Below are 26,459 nucleotides of genomic sequence, written 5' to 3' on the forward strand. Positions count from 1 at the left end.
TTCATTAAAAATCCTACAATGTGATTTTCTGGATTTTTTTTTTTCTCATTTTGTCTGTCATAGTTGAAGTGTACCTATGATGAAAATTACAAGCCTCTCTCATCTTTTTAAGTGGGAGAACTTGCACAACTGGTGGCTGACTAAATACTTTTTTGCCCCACTATATATTCCATGTCAGATATGTATATTTTCAATTTTTTATTCAAATGGAATGGAGTAGAACAGCAAACACACATGGCCACTGCGCCTTCTACTCCCCCCCATTTCCATATGAAATACCCATTGGGTGTTGTTGTGGGGAAGGCAGGCCCACAACAATGGCCAGAGTTGAATGGAGCAGCACTTCACCTTAGTGACTGTTCCCTCTGCTCTATACAATACATATCTGTTTATTTTATGTGATGATAAAAGGCTCATACAATACAAATATTTTTTTTATGTTTTCTTTCACAGTGATAGCGACTCTGACTGGGAGGCCCCGGTGCCAAGGTGCCAATCCCCCACTCCTGCTGTCTCCGGCTCCACAACTACCCCCACCCGGCCATCTAGAGGTGTGAAGACAGTAACAAAGAAGTGGAGGAAGGGAAGTGTGGAACCTGCTGGCAGAGAGGTAGAGGGGCAATGGCCCTCTGTGCTGGAGAAGGATGTGGAGCCACGTCCTCCAATATTCCGACCAAAAAGGCCACCAGGACCTCAGCTCAACATGACATCAAAATACAGCCCCATGCAACTTTTTCAGTTGTTTTTTACCCCGGCAGTTGTTGATTCCCTGGTGTGTAATACTAACAATTATGGGGCTAGGAAGCAAGCAGGAAAGAAAGAGGAATGGAACCCATTTCCATGTCAGACCTTTTCTGTTACTTTCACTTGTAATTTACATGGGGCTGGTGAAGTTAAAAACCCTAAAGGATTACTGGAAAACATCCCCACTCTATCACCTGCCTTTCCCCCCACTGTCATGTCCTCTACAAGGTTTTAAATATCTCACGGGCGCTTCACATCAGTGACCCAGAAGTTGATGAGGAGAATGACAGGAGGAGAGGCACCGCAAGGTTTGACAGGCTCTACAAAGTCAAACCTCTCTACCCCAGCTTGGTTGAGGCCTGCAAGATACATTTTCAGCCCGCCCAGAACTTGTCCATAGATGAGAGGATGGTAGCCTCAAAGGCCAGAATTGGCCTAGAACAATACATGCGTAACAAACCAACTAAGTGGGGTCACAAGCTGTTTGTTTTGGCTGATTCTGTGTATGCATACACATGCAATTTTTTGTCTATGAGGGAAAGAACATGTGCGCGACTGGTAAAGGACTTAGCTAGGACTCTGTAATTGAGTTATTGGATTTTCAACTGCTGGCGAAGGGCTACAAACTCTTTGTGGACAACTTCTACACAAGCCCTACCCTGTTTGCAGACCTGAGGAAGCTGGAGGTGTGGGCTTGTGGCACCATTCGGACCAACAGAGTGGGCTTTCCGAAGACCAAGGTAAATGACATAAATAAGCGGGCTGAGCGGGGTACCATGCGATGGATCCGTGAAGATGGCCTGCTGTTTGTGAAGTGGATGGATTTTTCTAATATTTTTTACAATAATTTTTTTATTTTTTGTGTGTGTTAGAATTGCTCTTTGATATGTTGTATATAGTTATTTGCACTGTTGTATATAGTTATAGTGTCACGACCTGGTCGAAATATATTATGTTTATTCTTCATTTATTCGGTCAGGCCAGGGTGTGACATGGGTTATTGTGGTGTGTTTTTGTCTTGGGGTTTTGTGGGATGTCTAGCGTTAGTCTATGGCTGCCTGAGGCGGTTCTCAATCAGAGTCAGGTGATTATCGTTGTCTCTGATTGGGAACCATATTTAGGCAGCCATATTCTTTGTGTGTTTCGTGGGTGATTGTCCTTAGTGTCCTTGTTCCTGTCGCTGTGTTAGTTTACACTAGTATAGGCTGTTTCGGTTTTCGTTACGTTTATTTCATTCTTTGTTTTTGTAGTATTTGTATTGATTCGTGTTTACGTTTTGTTGATTAAACATGGATCGCAATCTACACGCTGCATTTTGGTCCGACTCTCCTTCACCGCATGAAAACCGTTACATATAGGTCATTTCACCAATTCGGCCACTTGGGTACATTTGGGCAACTTGTGTGGGACACCTGGGTGACTTCATGCTAAATGTCATGTAGCTCACCCATTCCTGAAGTTATCAGTCTGAAACTTTTGCACACCTACAGTTGCCCTCTTGTGTTATCCATCAAAATTATCTCCAGCATCCTATCTGAATGTGTGGCTATTCTAGTAAATGTGAAAGATGATGCTACAACAATAAAATTACAGAAAACGTATGCTCTTTCTTTCTCTTTTCTTCCACCAGATCTACTGTGTTCTATTCTCCTACATTCAATTAACATTTCCACAAACTTCAGAATGTTTCCATTCAAATGATACCAAGAATATGCATATCCTTGCCTCTGGGGCTGAGCTATAGGCAGTAAGATTAGGGAATGTCTTCAGGCAGAAATTGTGAACAAAGGGATGCATCCATAAGAGGTTTTAAATAAACTTAAGGCCCAGTCTATCCTGTCTCAGGACGTATTATGGACAGAGCAGTCCATCTACAGTGGACTGTTACTTTTCAAACAGTTAATATTCTTTAAGACATGCAAATATACAGAAAGGATGAAGATGCTGATGTTTTCAGCTCCAGCTGTGGTCTGTAGCAACACCAAGGACCATTCTCTGATGACGTAGACCCTCTGATAAAACTGAACCAGGAGATCTTTACCTCATTAGAATCTGACTTTCTGGGCCTGAGATATTGAAACTGTAATGTAATTTTTAAATGGTAAAATTTACAAGTAGCCAAATAGTCACAGATACTGATCAAATTGACTGAACGTATCAATATAAACAGACTATTGAATTGTTGTCACGCACTGGTCTTAGGTATCTTTGTTTTCTTGATTGTTTTGGTTAGGTCAGGGTGTGACATGGGGGAGTTATGTGTTTGGCTAGTCTAGGGGTTTTGTATGTTTATGGGATGTTCCTTGTCTAGGTGTTTATGCAAGTCTATGGTTGCCTAGCTTGGTTCTCAATTAGAGGCAGGTGTTTATAGTTGTCTCTGATTGGGAACCATATTTAGGCAGCCATGTTCTTTGGGTATTTTGTGGGTGGTTGTCTTCTGTCTTTGTGTCTGTGCACCAGATAGGACTGTTTTGATTTTCACATTTGTTATTTTGTAGTGTTCTCATGTATGGTCTTTATTAACCTCTCTGTGCATGGAACCCGCTAGCGGGCTGAAATTCCACAACATATGGTGATCACTACTGTGACGTAGAAGTCCGTCACTGGCCGCGGGCAGCATTTGGTTCTTTAACGCACACACATATTCATCACTCCTCCCTGCGCCATTATAAGATAAGTTAACCTGTTGATGCTCTGGGGGCGCTATTTCATTTTTGGATGAAAAACGTTCCCGTTTTAAACAAGATATTTTGTCACAAAAAGATGCTCGACTATGCATATAATTGATAGCTTTCGAAAGAAAACACTCTGACGTGTCCAGAACTACCAAGATATTTTCTGTGCGTGCCCTAGAACGTGAGCTTCAGGCAAAACCAAGATGAGACGGCATCCAGGAAATGAGCAGGATTTTTGAGGCTCTGTTTTCCATTGTCTCCTTATATGGCTGTGAATGCGAGAGGGAAGAGCCTGCCCTTTCTGTCGTTTCCCCAAGGTGTCTGCAGCATTGTGACGTACTTGTAGGCAGATCATTGGAAGATTGACCATAAGAGACCACATTTACCAGGTGTCCGCCCGGTGTCCTGCGCCGAAATTGGTGCACAAAAGTCAGCTGCCAGTATTTTTCCATGGGATACAGAGAGGAAAGCAAGCTTCCACGAACTGCATATCAATGAAGAGATATGTGAAAAAACACCTTGAGGATTGATTCCAAACAACGTTTGCCATGTTTCGGTCGATATTATGTAGTTAATTCGGAAAAAGTTTTACGTTGTAGGTGACTGAATTTTCGGTTTGTTTCGGTAGCCAGACGCAATGTAGAAAACGGAACAATTTCTCCTACACACAGACGCTTTCAGGAAAAACTGCGCATTTGGTATGTAACTGAGAGTCTCCTCATTGAAAACATCAGAAGCTCTTCAAAGGTAAATGATTTTATTTATTTGGTTATCTGGTTTTTGTGAAAATGTTGCGTGCTACATGTTATTCAAAATGCATTGCTAGCTTTGCATACTCTTACACAAATTAGTCAATTTCTATGGTTCAAAAGCATATTTTGAAAATCTGAGATGACAGTGTTAAGAAAAGGCTAAGCTTGAGAGCAGACGCATTATTTTCATTTTATTTGCGATTTTCAGAAATCGTTAACGTTGCGTTATGCTAATGAGCCTGAGGCTTTAGTCACGATCCCGGATCCGGGATGGGGAGTTCCAAGAGGTTAACTTCTTGAAACTCCCCATCCCGGATCCGGATCGTGACTAAAGCCTCAGGCTCATTAGCATAACGCAACGTTAACGATTTCTGAAAATCGCAAATAAAATGAAAATAATGCGCCTACTCTCAAGCTTAGCCTTTTCTTAACAACACTGTCATCTCAGATTTTCAAAATATGCTTTTGAACCATAGCAATTCACTAATTTGTGTAAGAGTATGCAAAGCTAGCAATGCATTTTGAATAACATGTAGCACGCAACATTTTCACAAAAACCAGATAACCAAATAAATAAAATCATTTACCTTTGAAGAGCTTCTGATGTTTTCAATGAGGAGACTCTCAGTTACATACCAAATGCGCAGTGTTTCCTGAAAGCGTCTGTGTGTAGGAGAAATCGTTCCGTTTTCCACATTGCGTCTGGCTACCGAAACGAACCGAAAATTCAGTCACCTACAACGTAAAACTTTTTCCGGATTAACTACATAATATCGACGAAACATGGCAAACGTTGTTTGGAATCAGTCCTCAAGGTGTTTTTTCACATATCTCTTCATTGACATGCAGTTCGTGGAAGCTTGCTTTACTCTCTGTATCCCTTGGAAAAATAGTGGCAGGTGACTTTTGCGCACCAGTTTCGGCGCAGGACACCGGGCGGACACGTGGTAAATGTGGTCTCTTATGGTCAATCTTCCAATGATCTGCCTACAAATACGTCACAATGCTGCAGACACCTTGGGGAAACGACAGAAAGGGCATTCTCATTCCTCTCGCATTCACAGCCATATAAGGAGACAAGGGAAAACAGAGCCTCAAAAATCCTGTTCATTTCCTGGATGCCATCTCATCTTGGTTTTGCCTGAAGCTCACGTTCTAGGGCACGCATAGAAAATATCTTTGTATTTCTGGACACGTCAGAGTGTTTTCTTTCGAATCGTAGCAATTATATGCATAGTCGAGCATCTTTTTGTGACAAAATATCTTGTTTAAAACGGGAACGTTTTTCATCCAAAAATGAAATTGCGCCCCTAGAGTTTCAACAGGTTAACAATGTGGGTCGACACACAAATTAACTTCTGTCTTGGTGCATGCATTTCACACTTGTCAATGTTCATGTTTGAGAGATAAAATAATTATTATACTTATCAATGTTGTGGATGAGCGCATTGTTTGTTTGTTCTGTTCCTCTCTCTCCATCTCTGTAGCTTCCGGGTATGCTGGAAAAGGACCCGAGCTAAGGGAATTGGGTTGGCTTTATAGTGCCTGTCCCAAATGGCTCATTAATGCATATGGGCATATTGACAGATATTGTCAGTAGTGATGTAATGTTGTAAATGTTATGTTGTGATATTGTTTAAAACTGTGTTGCAATGTATATCCTTTAGTATGTTTAGTTCGTGGAAAATGTAGGTTTGTATTGTTAATTGATTAATTAATTAGGGTTAATTGTTCTGAGGGGAGGGGCTAGCCCTACAAAAGGAGCCTCTCTTTCAGTCATGGAGAAGCAGTTTGGATTGAGCTGTGGATGGGGCAGCGTTGTTTTTAAGCTGTCCCATAAGGTAGACGTTGATGGCAGTACTGTTGTTTTTTGTTTCGGAATCACTTGTAAATAAACACCTTTGCACAGAAGAACTTTTGCGGTTCCGCCATCTTTTTATTTTGATAGAGTTTAGGTTATCCAGTTTAGCCTTCTGGCCTACTCTACGTGACAACTACATAAATAGTCATAGTAAACATTCATGAAATTACAAGTGTCTCACATGTATCGAAAAACTAGAATCTTGCTAATCCAACTGCATGTCAGATTTAAAAAAGGATTTACTGTGAAAGAATACGATGCGATTATCTGAGCATAGAGCCCCATAAAAAATAAAAAATTTAACCAGCACAGGTGTAACATGATCATAAACTGCATTAAAAAAAATAGTTTACCTTAGACGATCTTTGTCTTTTTGCAATTCCAATGCTCATTGTTACACAATGAATTATCTTTTGTTTGATAAAATCCTTTTTTTATAGCCTAACATGAAACATTTTGTGAACCGCTTGTGTCGTGAATTCCGTCTCATTCCATTTTCGATGACACATTCCAGGTAAATAACCCACACAGAACGTGACTTTTCCAGTCATGTTTGGTTTCACTGCAATCAACTGGTTTGTTTGTAACACAATCAAACGTGATGGGCAATTTCGCGGGACGTATTGACTGAAAGAAATCGATTTGAAGACAACAAGTCATGACATCTTTGTGCACCAATGATTTGCTCGCTGTTTCTTTGACTGTCTTTTTTTAACCCAATGACCACTGATCGTCTTGAAATCTAGCTGGGTAGATAGCCAATGAGCTGAGCTAAACGGCAATATGCCATGTTTATGTGTTGCAAGACCAACCCATGTAGTAAGCTCCAGCGTAAAGTGAGTCATTCGCTACTGAAGTTTCATACCGGAAGGAGAAACCCATATTACGCACTGCATTGTTTGGTGAACGCGCAGATTCAGCTGTTTATATATCAATCATTATGGCGACTAAGTCAGGGAAAGCTAAATCTAAGTCTAGATATACAGATGAACACACATTTTTAGAATAAATTAATTGGGAAGGTGAGACAGAGATTGTTGTAGGATGCTTCATTTAGCGATTGTGGAGGAATATTTTTTGAACGGGAGAGGATATCGTTTTGGACTGGTAAGTTCTTATCATGCTAATGCCCTTGTTTGAAATTAATAATATAAAATATTATTTGTGATTTTTTTTTAAATTTATAAGCAATTTATTCAGATTCCAAGAACACAGGATGAGATGTTACTATCCGTTGTGCAAGCACTTCCAATTTATAAACATGTAATGTCATGAAATGTGAGATGCATGTGTCTGCCACCCCACCCCAACCCACATGAAATAGCCTATTTGAGGCTGTTGAGGAGAGGGCAGGACCACATCAATGGCTAAAGTGAAATGGAGACAGTAGATACAGCTGGTCTGTTGTAATATAATACAGAAAGTAGACCTAGCTGGTCTGTCATAATATAATAGAGACAGTAGATCTAGCTGAAATGTCATAATATAAAAGAGACAGTAGCAGGTAATAATAATATAATAATATATTCAACCTAATATATTTAACCTTCACCTCTCTATATATATATGTTTATTATACCTGTTGATACAGGGCTCATATTTGAAACTACTCTAACTGAACATTTTCTTTCACAGTGACACTGACTCCAAATGGGAGTCTTATCCGGTGTCCTGTGTGAATTTAAGTATGCTCTCTCTAATTATCTCTTTCTCTCTCTCGGGGGACCTGAGCCCTAGGACCATGCGTCAGGACTACCTGGCATGATTACTCCTTGCTGTCCCCAGTCCACCTGGCCTTGCCGCTGTTCCAGTTTCAACTGTTCTGCCTGCAGCTATGGAACCCTAAACTGTTCATTTTTACTCTTGAGGTGCTGTCCTGTTGCACCCTCTACAACCACTGTGATCTCCACCCGGCACAGTCAGAAGAGGACTGGCCACCCCTCATAGCCTGGTTCCTCTCTAGGTTTCTTCCTAGGTTTTTGCCTTTCTAGGGAGATTTTCCTAGCCACCGTGCTTCTACACCTGCATTGCTTGCTGTCTGGGATTTTAGGCTGGGGCTATATAAATTGATTTGATTTGATAGAGGACTGAGTGTCTTCCAAATATTGAAAGTGTGTAAATAGTTAACCATGTTATTTTGTAAATGTGTATATATATTTTTTTTTCTTCATATTTTTTAATCAATTATTATTATTTTTGTCATTTTTTTGTCATTTTTTTCCTCAATGTTTTGGGGGGTGTGTGTTAGAATACCATTTTGGTATTTTGAATATAGTTATTTGTTTCAAAATGTATACTTTCACCAATTTGGCCACTTGGGTACATTTGGGCTACTTGTGTGGGACACCTGGGTGACTTCATGATAAATGTCATGTAGCACACTCATTTTGGAAGTTATCATTTTGAAATTTTGCACAAGTACTGTTGCCCTCTTTGTAACGACGTTCTTCTTTTGTTGAAAGAAAGTCGGACCGAAATGCAGCGTGTAGGTTACTCATGTTTAATAGTGAAAACAAACAAACAAACTATACATGAAATAACTTAATAAATACAAAAACAACAAACGGAACGTGAAACCTATTACAGCCTGACTGGTGAAAACTAACACAGAGACAGGAACAATCACCCACGAAATGCAAAGCGAAAACCAGGCTACCTAAATACGGTTCCCAATCAGCGACAACGAGAATCACCTGACTCTGATTGAGAACCGCCTCAGGCAGCCAACCTATTTAACACACACACCGATAATCAGCTACAATCCCAAACACTACAAATACCCAATACGAAAATACAATACAATAACCCATGTCACACCCTGGTCTAACCAAATATATAACGAAAACACAAAATACAATGACCAAGGCGTGACACTTTTATATTTTTCACTGAAATTGTCCCCATCATCCTATCTGAATGTTTGTTTTATCTTGCTCATTTTAAGATGATGATATAAAAATTAAAAACATGTTTTATTTATTGTTTTATCTATACCAGGGGCCTGTTGCACAAAAGTAGAATTAAGACATCCGGGATAAATGACTCAGCTGAGCTCAATGAAGCCAAAACATGTGCGTCCAGGCTTAATTGGTTGCACAAAGACCAAGCCAGGATGAGCAGACACGGATTCATTAAGCCAGGTGAAACCAATCCTGGATAGGTGCGCGCTCACGGCTCACTCAAATAGACCCCGCCACAGATCACAGATTAACTGATTTACCATGGCAACTAGAGCCGCGTACTTTTCCCCGTCGGAAGCACAAATCCTCATGGAGGCATACGAGGTGGTAAAAGATATAATTAAGAAGAAAGGCAACACCGCCACAGTGATAAAGCAAAGAGAAAAAGCATGGCAAAGTATTGCAGACCGCCTGAATGCGTAAGTAGTGCACAATTACACACTCACCGCTCCGCTGAAACATCACAATTACAATTCAAATATTTAATTCACATCTCCAAAAATGCAGTTGTACTGTAATTATGAAACGGTTAAATTTTTAATTGAAATGCACTGCAGATATGAGTGAAATTGTGTAAAGTAACTCCATCACACTGTAAAAAGCTATGATAATTTTTTTGATATTTTTACTGAAAACAAGACAAAAATACCAAGTAATTTTTTGCAGTGTGACTCCATTAAATGTGTGTGTGTGTGTGTGTGTGTGTGTGTGTGTGTGTAGATTAAACATGAACGGGCCAAAACGGACATGGCAGCAGGTCAAAATCAAATACACGAAAATTCTGCAGAATGGTATGGTCCCTGACTAATATTTAACAAAGCACAAGCATATATTGTACCCAGAAGGTGCCTGCTCACACATTGTCTGTACTGTTTTAGCAGTGAAAAAGAATACCCACAAACAAGGCACGGGTGGTGGGTCACCAAAGGCTGACCTTACCCCAGCAGAGGACATGGCCTTGGAGCTAAATAAAGGCAGGCCCGTCTTAGAGGGGATCCCTGGGGGGAAAGAGACGAGCATAGGTTCCTCCCAAGATGCCACCCGCTTCATTCAAGGTATGTCCTTCCATCTCTACATGGGATACAACCACATTCATATTGAATCAATTTGGACTGTCTGACTTTGGTTTACCTATTGCCTTGCAGTGTCTGGCAGCACTGTGTTCCTGTTAAAGCCACCAGCACAAGCACCAGACGATGCTGATCCAGTGAGTACTCCATCAAAGGCATACTGTAGGCCTGGCATGTCTTGTCTACTAGCTTCAATATGAATCCGATTAAATGTGATAGGGTGAAGGCCCCAGTGCAGCAGCAACAGCACATGATGGAGACGATGATGAGGAGGAGACCATCTCTCTGGATTCCAGAAGGCATGAGGTATCATGTTAAGACTGTGAAAGTACTATTTACTCTACAATGGTGAGGAGTCCTCATCAAAATCAAAAAATCTAATTTATTTTACAGGACCCAGATGCTATACAGTGGGAAAACCAGCCTGGCAACATAGTGCGTATTAATAAAAGGACACCACATCCTGCCAAATTCCAGCTGCGCTAATTGTATTGTGTTCACAGAGCTCACAAGCTATCAGAAAGTTGTATGGCAACCACCTCCGGCGCCAAATAGAACTGGTAGACATTCAGTACAAGAAGAAAAAGATGGAAAATCTTGCACTGGAGTCCGAAATAAAAAAGAGGACAATTAGGAAACTGGACCTTGAAATAAAAAAACTTGAGAGGGAGGTGAGATATGCCTTCAATGTACACTGTATGCTAACTGTAACACAAATGTATTAATCATTATTTTTCTTTCCTCCCCCAGCTCCAAGAAGATGACACAGCTCAAAATAAAAATTAGGTATATTCTCGTAAAGTCAAGTGAGCCATGACATATGAGCTCTTATTGTGAGCACACAGGACGGTGGCATCTTTCTAAGGTTTTTTTTAGTTTCCCAACAATCAGTACAACCAAGTCATCGTTATAAGGCATCGCCCTCTTTTGCCCACCCCCCCAGCACCAGGTGTGGCCACTAGCCTATATGAAGGCCCAAAATTGTGTGTTCCTTTCTGCTCTGACAATGGCATGCCCATTCGTGCGAGATGTGGTGGATGAAGAAGCACTTGTGCTGAGGAGAGCCTTCAGGCGAGAAAGGGTCTTCAGGGACCGGTTGGACCCACTGGCCTTCCTTGATGACCATCTATATGAAAGATACAGGTTTTCTGCAGATGGCATCAGGTATCTATGCAGACTACTGGGTCCCAGGATTAAGCACAGCACTGCACGGAGCCATGCACTGAGTGTGGAGCAAATGGTTTGTGTGGCCTTGCGCTTTTTTGCTAGTGGAGCCTTCCTGTACTCAGTGGGGGATGCAGAACAGCTGAACAAGGCCACAATTTGCCGCACAATAAGGAGTGTGTGTCTGGCTATCAAAGCATTAGCAGATGTCTTCATCTCCTTCCCTGGCCACAGAAGACTCTGTGACATCAAAGAGGAGTTCTATAGGATTGCAGGTAAGAGGATCTACAAATTACAGGACAACTGTTAACACATAGTAGGATACTCATTACATTGTGTGACAGGTTTCCCCAATGTCATTGGTGCAGTGGACTGCACACACATAAGGATAAAAGCCCCCTCAGGTGCCCATGAGGCCGATTTTGTGAATAGGAAATCCTTTCACAGCATTAATGTTCAGGTGAACATAACTTTTTGATATTGTCCATTGACGAACACTCTGCATTGCCAGTGATGTGCATTGATTGGTGTAATATTCCTCATCTTATGATTTCAGATGGTCTGCAATGCTGACTGTGTGATCAGCAATGTTGTGGCAAAATGGCCTGGCTCAGTCCATGACTCCAGAATCTTTCGGGCCTCTGAAATCTATCAGTGCCTATCACAAGGTAAGCCACACAACCCCTATTTATAACCATCATGGCTGTGTCAAGAATATCACTGTGTTTATGAGGTAGTAATGATGAGATTTTGTGTTGACAGGTGAATTCTCTGGTGTGTTGCTGGGAGACAGGGGGTATGGCTGCCAGCCTTTTCTCCTGACACCTTTCACAGACCCCCAGGAAGCACAGCAGGCCTACAACCATGCCCATGCCAGGACCAGGGCCAGAGTTGAAATGACCTTTGGCCTCCTGAAGGCACGCTTTCACTGCCTTCACAAATTAAGGGTCAGCCCTGTTAGGGCATGTGATATTACTGTGGCTTGTGCTGTCCTCCACAATGTGGCCTGCCTGAGGAAGGAGAGGGCCCCCAGAGTGCCACCAGCCATGGACTGGGACAATCCGGCAATCTTCCCTGATGACGACAGTGGTCGGCTGCTGAGGGACCAATATGTGTTGAATTATTTTAGTTAGTATGTGTGCTTTCAATTTTGGTTAAATATGTCCTGCGGTGGCAGAGGAATTTGTTTTTTTTTTGGGTTCGTTTTTTGACGAATTTGGCCTCTTATGATGTTTGTGCGGTATACTGTGTGTAATACAAGGCTGCAGGGAGGCTACTGCATCCATTCATTTGTCTGTTCAGTTGATGTGTATGGATTTGTCCTGCATTTATTTTAGTGTGCAGACATGCAGGGTGTGTTATATACAGACCTTTGAATGTGTATGTATCATTTTGTATAATATGCTTGGATTCTGTGCTTTCCATCTTGTAGAGTCACTGTGACTTCAGTTTCGAAAGGAGCTGATGGTTTACCTGCTTTGTTTTGTCCTTATTCAATAAAGGAACATAATGTTACACATTGTGTTTTTATATTCATATGGAATGTGTATTTGTTTATATGACAGAGTACTAGGGCCACACTGAAGAAAAAGGATAAAGTCATACATTTATGAGGCTGGTTCTTTCTGCAGAAAAGCTACATATTGTTTTTACAGTTTTGATACTTATGACAATGTGATACTTAATATTCTGGCACATCAGCATGTCTTTGTTTATGAAACCATACTGAAGTACAATTTCACGAAATGCCCCACATCTGTCATTTTAACAACTGTCCTCCTTTAAAACAACTGGTTACAATATTATGACTTGTGTTTTTTCCCCTCTGTGGCCCTAATATTCTATCATTTTATATATAGCCTTATAGTCTATGGGAAACTGTAAATTATCTAATGATAGCAACATCATCTAAAAATCATTTTTTATCCAAAATCATTGAAATTAATGATCACAAACGTTTAAATAATAACAGTGGGTCTAGTTATATGTGATAACAATGTATAGTGAGCAGTGAAATAACTATTGGTTTCCATTTGTGGTGACTGCTGACTGACATTAGGGTTGAGATTAAATAGATCCTGGAATTTAGCCTGGTCTGGAGCAGGCTAGCTCCACAGAATAAATCTCCATGGTAATTTATACCATAACATATCCTCCTGCCCCCTATCCATCTTTAGTGCAACCGGATTACGGATCAATTGAGCCAGGATCACCAAGATATCCTGGCTTAATCCCTTATCCTAGTTTTGTGCAACAGGCCCCAGATCTATTGTGTATATTCTCCTACATTCAATTCACATGTACACAAACTTCAGAGTGTTTTCTTTCAAATGCTATCAATAATATGCATATCCTTGGTTCTGTGCCTGAGCTACATGCTGTTACATTTGGGTTTGTCTTCAGGCAGCTGTAAGAGGTTTTAAACATGTTGCACTTTAACCACGCTGCATTTTGGTCCTCCTCTCCTTCAACAGAAGAAAACAGTTACAGAACCACCCACCACAACAGGACCAAGCAGCGTGGTAACGAGCAGGAGAGGCAGCAATGTCAGAATTTCTGGACATGGGAGCAGAATCTGGACTATACAACTTGGGAAGAGATAGCCCCCAAAATGTCAGCCTGTCCAGAGCTGCTAGAGTCTCCCGCCTGTCCTGAGCCGCCAGAGCCGTCAGTCTGCAAGGAGCCGGCAGAGCCGCCAACCAGCCTGAGCTACCTCTCGGTCCTGAGCTACCTCTCGGTCCTGAGCTACCCCTCGGTCCTGAGCTGCCCCTCGGTCCTGAGCTGCCCCTCGGTCCTGAGCTGCCCCTCGGTCCTGAGCTGCCCCTCGGTCCTGAGCTGCCCCTCGGTCCTGAGCTGCCCCTCAGTCCGGAGCTGCCCGTTTAGTCCAGTAGGGCCCTTTAGTAGGGTTGCCAATCCTAGGTCGGGGCGAGGGTTCGCCGTTCCTAGGAGGAGACGAAGGCGGACAAAGACTATGGTGGAGTGGGGTCCACGTCCCGCGCCAGAGCCGCCACCGTGGACAGACGCCCACCCAGACCCTCCCATAAAGATTTGGGTGTGCGGCCGGGAGTCCGCACCTTTGGGGGGGGGATTTGGTTAGGTCATTGGTTGGGTCAGGGTGTGACATGGGGGATTTATGTGTTTGCCTGGTCTAGGGGTTTTGTATGTTAATAATAAATAATAATATATCCCATTTAGCAGACGCTTTTGTCCAAAGCGACTTACAAGTCGGCTGGGGCCACTACTTTTACATATGGGTGGCCCTACCGGGAATCGAACCCACGACGCTTGGCGTTGCAAGCGCCATGCTCTACAAACTGAGCCACACAGGACCCATGTTTATGGGGTGTATCTGGTCTAGGTGTTTATGTAAGTCTATGGTTGCCTAGATTGGTTCTCAATTAGTGGCAGGTGTTTATCGTTGTCTCTGATTGGGAACCATATTTAGGCAGCCATGTTCTTTGGTTATTTTGTGGGTGGTTGTCTTCTGTCTTTGTGTCTATGCACCAGATAGGACTGTTTCGGTTTTCACATTTGTTGTTTTGTATTTTGTAGTGTTCTCATGTATGGTCTTTATTAAACATGTTGAACTTTAACCACTTGCATTTTTGTCCTCTCCCTCAACGGAAGAAAACCGTTACAGTTGTACATACTTAGAGTATGGAATAAACATATTTGTAGTTACTTTTGTCATAATTTGTATGCTTTAAGTCACACAGAAACAGCATATTTTCCATCATGTTGGTCAAACTGATGTAAAGTAACTATTAATGCATCCAATCCATAATCTAAGGGTTTATGTTTGATAATCCATTCCGTTCCACACCGGTCCTGCTCTCCTTTTCACAATGTTGTCTGTTTCTCTCACACACCCCACCCTCTCTCTTCCCCTCTGTGACCCTCACAGCTGTGTGGCACCACGCTTGGTGAACTCGTCTGTCACCTGGATGTTTCAGGGTCCCAGTTTAACATCTCTGATGATTCAGATAGACCGTTAAAGTAGTTAAGTAGCCCAGGGACTGCAGGGACTGCACTAATTATACATTACCTTGTTTCAGCTGAGCAGAAACTGTATTTTGTAGAAGCCAGCTGGTAACCAAGAAATGTTTCCACCACATGAACACAATTTGCATTTGATTTGAATAAATGGTGAGATGGATCAAGGAACCAGAAATGTGAATCACAGTTTAATTTATATGATAGACCTTGTTAACAGTTGTATTACTTATATAATTTAATATTTTCAATCATTCACTTCTACTCATCACACACAATGTTATTGACAGACCATATTCATGGTTTGTGTTTGTAATAAATATAACACACTTTTCAAGAATTCCATTGAACAATGAGTCCTGAACTTAAGTAATAAATTGCTCTATGTGGTTTCTCAAAGCTGTTCTGGGGACCTACCCCGAATACTTTACTATGTCTTCATTGTAATTGTGTATAGGGCAGAGAGCTTAAGAATGTGTTTTAAAAGGCATGTTTATCAAAATGAGTGTTGGGTATATTAGTTAGTTCAAAGCTTCCAAAGCATGACTTCTACCCAGGATACACCTGCACTCTGATAAAGCCATTTCTCTGATATAATAATCTTGATTAACCCTAAAAAATGACCAATGTACAGTACCATTGTAAAAGTGCAGTGCAATATATCTTTTTTTAAACACACAACAGTGATGTACTGCTGATGTTGGATAAGTTTTTCAAAAACTTATGAGATGACATACTTGCATTTCTTACAGGGGCCACTTATATTAAGGTGTTTGTAATATTGTTGTGGGAAATATACAAATGTAATATGATTTAACATAAATTATGTATAATATACCATTATTTCATGACTCTTCTTAATACACAATACATAATGTTCATATGAGGGAAGGCAGGTAGCCTAGTGGTTAGAGTGTTGGGCCAGTAACCGAAAGGTTGCTAGATCAAATCCCTGAGCTGACAAGGTAGAAATCTATCATTATGCCTCTGAACAAGGCAGTTAACCCACTGTTCCTCGGCTGTCATTGTATAGAAGAATTTGTTCTTAACTGACTTGCCTAGTTAAATAAATACTTTACTGTTTAAACAACACAGACATTGTTTGTTGATTGACAGTGATTGATGATGTTTGACTTTGTCTTAGAATTGTTTGCCTTGAAACCCTTATGCATCTGACATCCTGCAAAGATGACAGGGAAACTACACTTCCTTGTCTTGATGGGCCTCTGTAGTATGTACTTAACAATCTAGAATTGTATTGGAACAAAGCATTTTACGTTTAGAGATAATTATAATATCCATTGAGTTAACATATTTGTGATCTATTATATTATATGGGATGATCAAATCAAATCAAAGTTTATTTGTCACGAGCGCCGAATATGACATGTGCTTACAGTGAAATGCTTACTTACAGGCCCTAACCAACAGTGCAACGTTTAAGTAAAAAATAGGAATTAGGTGAACAATAGATAAGTAAAGAAATAAAAACAACATTAAAAAGACAGTGAAAAATAACAGTGCAAATAGTATGGGTAGCCATTTGATAACCTGCGTGAACAGGGAGTACAGGAAGGGACTGAGCACGCACCCCTGAGGGGTTCCAGTGTTGGGGATCAGCGTAGCTGATGTGTTGCTCCCTACCCTCACCACCTAGGGGCGGCCCGTCAGGAAGTCCAGGATCCAGTTGCAGAGGGAGGTGTTTAGTCCCTGGATCCTTAGCTTAGTGATGAGCTTTGAGGGTACTATGGTGTTGAACGCTGAGCTGTAGTCAATGAATAGCATTCTCAAGTAGGTGTTGCTTTTGTCCAGGTGGGAAGCGGCATTAGTAGGTATTAGTAGATTTGGATAGAAAACACTCTGAAGTTTCTAAAACTGTTTGAATCATGTCTGTGAGTATTACAGAACTTAAGTAGCAGGCAAAACCCTGAGGACTAACCATTCAGAATATTTATTTTAGGTCTCTGTCTGTTCAGTGAGTTCTCATTGGGACACTAGATGAATTAGGAGTTCGTTTTCAGTTCCTACCGCTTCAACTAGATGTCACCAGTCTTTGGAATTTGGTTGAGGTTATTCCTTTGAGAAATGAAGAAGTACGGCCATCTTGGAAATGGGTAACACGGTTGAGAGTTGCGCAAGACTTGAAAAGTAGCATTGTTTGTTGTCTTCCTGTATTGAACACAGATAGACCGGTCTTCAATTTGATCGATTATTAACGTTTAAAAATACCAAAAGTTGTATTACAAAAGTAGTTTGAAATGTTTTAGCAAAGTTTCCAGGTAACATTTGAGATATTTTGTGGTGATGTTGCGCAAATTGGAAGCAGTTTTTTTCTGGATCAAACGCGCCAAATAAATGGACATTTTGGATATATATGGACGGAATTAATCGAACAAAAGGACCAATTGTAATGTTTATGGGACATATTGGATTGCCAACAAAAGAAGCTCGTCAAAGGTAAGGCATGTTTTATATTTTATTTCTGCATTTTGTGTAGCGCCTGCAGGGTTGAAATATGCTACTCTCTTTGTTTACTTTGTGCTATCATCAGATAATAGCTTCTTATGCTTTCGCCGAAAAGCCTTTTAAAAATCGGACACATTGGCTGGATTCACAACGAGTGTAGCTTTAATTTAGCATCTTACATGTGTGATTTAATGAAAGTTAGATTTTTTATATCATTTTATTTGAATTTGCCGCGCTGCATTTTCCCTGGTTATTGGCCAAGTGGGACGCAAGCGTCCCCTATCCTAGAGAGCTTAATACCCTAGCAGCTTACAAACGGTAGGCAATTAAGGTCACAGTTATGAAAACTATGTCTAATGTCTAAGAGAGCTACAGGGAGACAGGACGGACGGCTGATCGTCCTCACAGTGGCAGACCATGTGTAACAACACCTGCTCAGGGATCGGTACATCCGAACATCACGCTTGCGGGACAGGTTGAAAGCGTAAGCTCATTCGTACCCCATTCACAGCCATGTAAGGAGTCATTGGCATGACGCGGTTTCAAAAAATGCGGCACTTCCTGATTGGATTTTTATCTGGGTTTCGCCTGTAACATCAGTTATGTTGCACTCACAGACAATATCTTTGCAGTTTTTTCTATCCAAAGCTGTCAATTATAGTTATAGTCGAGCATCTTTTTGTGACAAAATATCTTGTTTAAAACGGGAACGTTTTTTACCCAAAAATGAAAATGCTGTCCCTAGAGTCGCAACAGGTTAATGCAACCGCTGTGTCAGATTTCAAAAATGCTTCATGTAAAGAGCAAACCATGCAATAATCTGAGAATTGCACTCAGAAAACAAAGAGATATCAGCCATGTTGGAGTCAACAGAAATCAGAAATAATATAAAAAAATATTCACTTACCTTTGATGATCTTCATCAGAATGCACTCCCAGGAATCCCAGTTCCACATTAGATGTTTGATTTGTTCGATAATGTCCATCATTGATGTCCAAAGAGCTACTTTTGTTAGCACGTTTGGTAAACACATCCAAAGTCATGAAGCGCGTTCCTTTGTTGCAGACGAAATGTCAAAAGTTCCGTTACAGTCCGTAGAAACATGTCAAACGATGTATCGAATCAATCTTTAGGATGTTTTTAACATAAAACCTCAATAATACTCCAAATGGGGAATTCCTTTTTCTTCAGAAAAGCAAAGGAACGCAGCTACCTCTCATGTGAACTGCGCATGACCAGCGCATGACTGCTGGCAGACCTCTGACTCATTCCTCTCTCATTCGGTCCCTCTTCACAGTAGAATCCTCAAACAAGTTTCTAAAGATGGTTGACATCCAGTGGAAGTCTCAGGAAGTGCAACATAACCAATATCCCACTGTATATTCAATAGGGGCTGGGTTGAAAATCGACCAACCTCAGATCCCCTCAGATCTCAGATCCCCTCAGATCTCAGATCCCCTCAAAATTGACCAACCTCAGATCCCAGATTCCCACTTCCTGTTTGGATTTCTTCTCAGGTTTTGGCCTGCAATATGAGTTCTGTTATACTCACAGACATCATTCAAACAGTTTTAGAAACATCAGAATGTTTTCTATCAAATAATAATAATGATATGCATATATTAGCAACTGGGACAGTTTACACTGGGCACCCCCTGGGCACCTTTTCATCCAAGCTACTCAATACTGGCCCTGCAGCCATAAGAAGTTTTAAACATTCATTGAACTCATTCATGATCCTTAACTGTTTTTATCATTCTTATGATAAACGTGACCAATACTGAACAAGAAGGCCTAATCTCTGTACTATCAAAAATATACAATGTATTATGGTACCAATACAAATACATGCAACAATTTAAAGACTGGGGACAATTGACACTAATGGGTTGCGATACCAAAAAAATTGGCAGAGTGTAATACTCATTGTATCAGTCCTGCCTAAAATTATCCTCCAGTAGAAGTCCAGCCTTTAACATGGACAACAAACCAGAGTATTTATAGCTTGAGCTAAATATTTTTTCCCTACTGATATTCCATTAATTACATACAGTTGAAGTCGAAAGTTTACATACACGTAGGTTGCAGTCATCAAAACTCATTTTTCAACCACTCCATAAATGTCTTGTTAACCCATTACAGTTTAAGTGCTGGCTGGGGGAATGGGTGAGGGGTTGTACTATAGTTTGCCATCAGATATATTTAATTTTGATTCACATGATTACTTTTATGACTTTTTCTTCATATTTTTTATCCAAAAATGGCAGGTATGTGTTTTTATATGTTTTCATGGTTTATCATTTTAGATTTAATTGAAAATCTGATCTGTCTATGAGAGTATTTCATGTGTCGACCAGTGTGTGTAGTTGATGCAAATGGTGTTGAATTGAGTCTTTTAGAAACTTTCATACTAAGATCAATGTTAATCAGTTTTTGTACAGCACTGCACAATAATAAACAGCAGAGTAGTCAGTCTTCAGATCATTCATCTGGAGATACACCTGCTCTTTGCTATTGTCTCTGGAGATGGTGAATCGACCCTGAACAGACTGGGAATAGTAGATGTAACTACTACCACTGCTAATATAGGACACCCACTCCAGTCCTTTCCCAGGAGCCTGTCTGATCCAAGCTGCATCAATGTTTCCACCAAACCCGTTATATCTACAGGTCAGTTTGTGGGAATCCTGATGCTTTTTAACCACTGGTCCAGACTCAGTTAGTGTCTGACCCTGGACAGCTGTGGAAATGAAATACCCCAAACTTTAGAATGCAAATATTCATACACATGAACAGTGATGTCTTTAAACATGTCAATATACATCATTTTCGGGAAAATTACTGAAAATGATGGAACATTTGTTCCAGTGAACACAGAATATTGTAACTTACTTTTTACAAAGACCAACATGAGTACTAAACTCCAGACAGTCCTCATTGTTCAGTGATAGTCAGGTTATATGCCGGGCTTGCTACCGAATCAATCCACACTGCCTATAATGAGAAGGCCAGGGCTGATTATAAAGGGATAAACGGGAGGGAGACTTTGCATAGACTGCCCTCTAGAGGTTTAAATATCCTGACAGGGAGAGATCTGCTCTATTCCTTTATTCTCTCTCCTCTCTGTCCTTTGTTCTTCTCTCTGTAGTTCAGATTCTACTTATGAGACGTGTTGACTATAATGGCTTTAGTATGATGTGTTGACAATATATAATGGCTTTAATATGATGTGTTGAAGATCAGCAACACAGGGACAAAAGTTCTGCATGGTTGTAATGCTTTTGGTAAGGTTAAGTAATTCATTTGCATTTTATTGCATGACATAAGTATTTGATACATCAGAAAAGCAGAACTTAATATTTGGTACAGAGACCTTTGTTTGCAATTACAGAGATCATATGTTTCCTGTAGTTCTTGACCAGGTTTGCAAACACTGCAGCAGGGATTTTGGCACACTCCTCCATACAGACCTTCTCCAGATCCTTCAGGTTTCGGGGCTGTCACTGGGCAATACGGACTTTCAGCTCCCTCCAAAGATTTTCTATTGGGTTCAGGTCTGGAGACTGGCTAGGCCACTCCAGGACCCTGAGATGCTTCTTATGGAGCCACTCCTTAGTTGCCCTTGCTGTGTGTTTCGGGATGTTGTCATGCTGGAAGACCCAGCCACGAACCATCTTCAATGCTCTTACTGAGGGAAGGAGGTTGTCGGCCAAGATCTCGCGATACATGGCCCCATCCATCCTCCCCTCAATACGGTGCAGTCGTCCTGTCCCCTTTGCAGAAAAGCATCCCCAAAGAATGATGTTTCCACCTACATGCTTCACGGTTGGGATGGTGTTCTTGGGGTTGTACTCATCTTTCTTCCTCCAAACACGGCGAGTGGAGTTTAGACCAAAAAACTCTATTTTTGTCTCATCAGACCACATGAATTTCTCCCATTCCTCCTCTGGACCATCCAGATGGTCATTGGCAAACTTCAGGCGGGCCTGGACATGTGCTGGCTTGAGCATGGGGACCTTGCGTGCGCTGCAGGATTTTAATCCATGACGGCGTAGTGTGTTACTAATGGTTTTCTTTGAGACTGTGGTCCCAGCTCTTTTCAGGTCATTGACCAGGTCCTGCCGTGTAGTTCTGGGCTGATCCCTCACCTTCCTCATGATCATTGATGCCCCACGAGGTGAGATCTTGCATTGCACCAACAGTTGTTGCCTTCTCACCAAGCTGCTTGCCTATAGTCCTGTAGCCCATCCCAGCCTTGTGCAGGTCTACAATTTTATCCCTGATATCCTTACACAGCTCTCTGGTCTTGGCCATTGTGGAGAGGTCTGTTTGAGTGTGTGGACAGGTGTCTTTTATACAGGTAACTAGTTCAAACAGGTGCAGTTAATACAGGTAATGAGTGAAGAACAGGAGGGCTTCTTAAAGAAAAACTAACAGGTCTGTGAGAGCCGGAATTCTTACTGGTTGGTAGGTGATCAAATACTTATGTCATGCAATAAAATGCTAATTAATTACTTAAAAATCATACAACGTGATTTTCTGGATTCTTGTTTTAGATTCCGTCTCTCACAGTTGAAGTGTACCTATGATAAAAATTACAGACCTCTACATGCTTTGTAAGTAAGAAACCCTGCAAAATGGGCAGTGCTTCAAATACTTGTTCTCCCCACTGTGTATGATTCACACAGAGAGACTGTTTTAAATAAGGCAGAGGGAGTGAGATGAAAGAGTTTGAAAGTTATGTGTCATTTGCATAAGAAGGCAGGTACATTATGATCATGTTTTATTTCACTAGGAATGTCAGTTAAGAACAAATTATTATTTACAATGAAGGACTACTCGCTTGGCCAATTGTGCACCGCCCTATCGGACTCCCAATGACTGCAGTCTGTAGTGACACCTCTAGCACTGAGATGCAGTTCCTTAGACTGCTGCATCACTCGGGAGCCGATAGCAATTAGGAATTTCAGAAAACCCTCTGTGAACCATACTGACTTTTCACACTTATGGAATGGAACAATAGTATATTTAGAAAAAACAGCCATAGGATCATTTTTAGAGATCCTAATAGTTTACACTTCAACAAGAAACATGGTGTATTCATCAGTGTTAAATTAACTATGGGAGTGTTGAATTTATGACAATGGAGTGTGCCATTTAGAGTCAAATCGTTTAGAAATCAACACCACTGTCACGAATACCGCTTCCTGAGTCTGTGTTTGCCTGTGTTTCTGTCCTGGAGTGTGTTTCCGGTGTCCTGGAACGCACCCTGTCTGGTTGCCGGGCGAATTAGCTTGTTGGGAGATCGATGTTCACCCGCACCTGTATCCCATCAGTAATCTGCACACCTGTCCTGATCATCACCTCTCCCCTTCAAAAGCTCTGACCTGACATCCATTCCCTGCCGGATCGTTAGCCATGAACACCATTCACCCGGAACCCATACCCCATCCCTGTCTGCTCGTCGCCAGTGTGTTGTTATCCATTGGATCTGCCTATCCACTCCCATCAACCCACCTCCGCTGCCCGCTCCTCCACCCCGAACTATCTACGTCCACGTTCTCATTGATGAATAAATACTCACCATCTTTATACTCACCTTGTCCTGGTCTGCTTCTGGGTCCAATTCTGGTAAACCCTGACAACCACAACTTTTAACCTGAAAAAACCGATGCCCAACTGTGCTGTGTATTTGTTGAATATTACTATGTATGATGTTTTTGTACAGGTCTTCCACTGAGCTGGTGCACTGTGCCTCCAGTTGTTGCACAATAATACACAGCTGTGTCCTCAGCCTACAGACTGGTGATGTCTAAGTACAGTACATTACTGTAATACAGTACAGTGTTAAGACACTGTTAAGACAGTCAGGTATAAAAGGACTGGGAATATCATTGCAAAAAGGGGGAAATGGGTGAGTTCTTCACAGTGTGAACACCTCTAGACAAAGCATTTACAATGAAACTCACTACGATAAAATCATTTTTAAGTTTTAACACAGCTGAAGCCATTGCTAATTGTTTTGTCTGTCCCCCAAATCCAGATATACTCACAGGAGGCAACTGCCAGAAGCAGCAGAGATGCAGGGAACATGGTTTGTGTTGAAGCTGAACTGTTGTGAGCTGCTGAGGGAGAGGGAGAGAGAGAGTTAGATCACATTAGCATAATCAAGATAATCAGGTATAAAGGACTGGGAGTATCCGTTCAAAATGGGGGGACATTCTGTGGTAATGTGTCAGTTTCTATCACTACACTTATGGGAGATGAAACTCTAGGATGGTTAACCTTTGTTTTCTTATTATTGATAATCCTACTGTATACTATATGTATGAAGTAATTTTGTGAAAACTGTACAGCGGTGCTTGTGAACATTTAGCTATTAAAGCATTGATCAAAAATAAATGAGGTTGTCTGTGCTGAATAGGGAAGTGGTTTTTGTACGGCTTCTCCTGTAATTTAACCACTGTGACTCTCTAGCACAGTAATACACTGCTGTGTCCTCACTCTTCAGACTGTTCATCTGTAGGTACAGTTTACTGCTGGAGTCATCTCTGGAGATAGTGAATCTACCCTGGACTGATTGGGAGTAATGGATGGGAAAACTGTCTGTGTCTATATAAGCAATCCACTCCAGTCCTTTCCCAGGAGCCTGTCTGACCCAGTTCATCTCATAGCTACTGAATGTGAACCCAGAGGTTGTACAGGTCAGTTTGTGTGATTCTCCAGGCTTTTTAACCACTGGTCCAGACTCAGTCAATGTCTGACCCTGAACACCTGTTGAAATAAAAAACAGAAATCTTGTTGAAGTTGAAACTAAAACCTGATGTCAACTTGTCTATTTGATAAACAGTAAAATTAAACATACTGTATCCTCACCTGTTAGATAGACTGTCAGTAAGAGTATTCCTGTGGTAGGAAACATGGTGATCTGTGTAGTTCTCCAAAGGGAGTTGAGACAGTCCTCAGCAGAAAAAGCCTTCAACAGAGACATTAATAAAGATGGAGGACGGGAGAGTTTTGCATGAGACCCTCCTCACTGGGAGGACCAATCAAAAGAGAATATGATAAATTCCTACAGTTCAACTGGTATGAGGTCATTTTGAGATGCTCATTTCGCTACACTCGCATTAACATCTGCTAACCATGTGTATGTGACAAATAAAATTTGATTTGATTTGATTTATGGAACATAACATCGACCTGGGAACGACTTAAAATTAGACATGAATGACCTATTACAGTAGAGTATTTGTACCTTTTCTGCGTCATCAAAGTATGTCAGAATGAAACCATCTGAATCCCTCAATACTAATTTTGGTGAAGACATTTTTTATTAAGCTTTATAATAGATATGGTATTCCATTATAACTGTTTGTGATTTCATCCTGTGATATGTAATGATGACAAATTCAGGTATGTTTATCCCCGTTTCGTTCCGTTTGCTTCCATTTAATATTTTTTTTCAACAGAATCGGCAGAATGAATACAACCCTGATCACACGCAAACAGTTAATTTTTCATAGTATCCTTTAAAAACAGCATGACCACCCTGCTCATTGCACATATAATTATGTGGAATTTATCAAGTTGTTCAAAACTGTTAAAATATTGTCTTTCTTTTTTTTGAGTCAACTACTCACCACATGTTATGTACTTCAGCGATAGCTAGCAGTATCTTATGCTTTCAGTACTATATATTTTTTCACCTTTATTCAACCAGGTAGGCTAGTTGAGAACAAGTTCTCACTTACAACTGCGACCTGGCCAAGATAAAGCAAAGCAGTGCGACACAAACAACAATAAAGTTACACATGGAATAAACAAGTGTACAGTCAATAACACAATAAAAAAGTATATATACAGTGTGTGCAAATGGCGTAAGGAGGTAAGGCAATACATCGGCCATAGTAGCGAAGTAATTACAATTTAGCAAATTAACACTGGAGTGATAGATGAGCAGATGATGGTGTGCAAGTAGAAATACTGGTGTGCAAAAGAGCAGAAAAGTAAATAAAAACAATATGGTGATGAGGTAGGTAGATTGGGTGGGTTATTTACAGATGGGCTATGTACAGCTGCAGCGATCGGTTAGGTGCTCAGATAACTGATGTTTAAAGTTAGTGAGGGAAATAAAAGTCTCTAGCTTCAGCGATTTTTGCAATTCGTTCCAGTCATTGGCAGCAGAGAACTGGAAGGAAAGGCGGCCAAAGGGGTGTTGGCTTTGGGGATGACCAGTGAGATATACCTGCTGAAGTGCGTGCACGGGTGGGTGTTGTTATTGTGACCAGTGAGCTGAGTTAATGCGGCGCTTTACCTAGCATAGACTTATAGATGACCTGGAGCCAGTGGGTCTGGCGGCGAATATGTAGCGAGGGCCATCCGACTAGAGCATACAGGTCGCGTTGGTGGGTGGTATAAGGGGCTTTGGTGACAAAACTGATGGCACTGTGATCGACTGCATCCAGTTTGCTGAGTAGAGTATTGGAAGTTTGTTTCTGAATGACATCGCCGAAGTCTAGGATCGGTAGGATAGTCAGTTTTACAAGGGTATGTTTGGCGATGGTGGCTTTGTGGCGAAAGAGGAAGCAGATTCTATATTTAATTTTGGATTGGAGATGTTTAATATGAGTCTGGAAGGAGGGTTTACAGTCTTGCCAGACTCCTAGGTATTTGTAGTTGTTCACATATTCTATGTCAGAACCGTCCAGAGTAGTGATGTTGGTCGGGCGGGTGGGTGCGGGCAGCGAATGGTTGAAAAGAATGCATTTGGTTT

The 26,459-nt window shown here is 41.2% G+C and overlaps 1 protein-coding gene and 1 pseudogene across 1 annotated transcript; one reads left to right on the forward strand and one right to left on the reverse strand.

Moving 5' to 3' along the window:
• The first annotated feature begins 10,960 nt into the window (after nucleotides 1–10,960).
• LOC135554529 (putative nuclease HARBI1) lies at nucleotides 10,961–12,762 on the forward strand. The gene is made up of 3 exons (XM_064986874.1): nucleotides 10,961–11,501; nucleotides 11,783–11,894; nucleotides 11,989–12,762. The coding sequence occupies exons 1-3, from the start codon at nucleotides 11,433–11,435 to the stop codon at nucleotides 12,357–12,359; spliced, it is 552 nt and encodes a 183-aa protein (XP_064842946.1). The 5' UTR covers nucleotides 10,961–11,432; the 3' UTR covers nucleotides 12,360–12,762.
• A 1,433-nt stretch (nucleotides 12,763–14,195) lies between these two features.
• The window catches only part of LOC135553834 (uncharacterized), a 50,392-nt pseudogene continuing 38,128 nt past the window's right edge, over nucleotides 14,196–26,459 (reverse strand).

This window comes from Oncorhynchus masou, chromosome 14 (genome assembly GCF_036934945.1).
Source record: "Oncorhynchus masou masou isolate Uvic2021 chromosome 14, UVic_Omas_1.1, whole genome shotgun sequence".
NCBI classification, from domain to species: domain Eukaryota; kingdom Metazoa; phylum Chordata; class Actinopteri; order Salmoniformes; family Salmonidae; genus Oncorhynchus; species Oncorhynchus masou.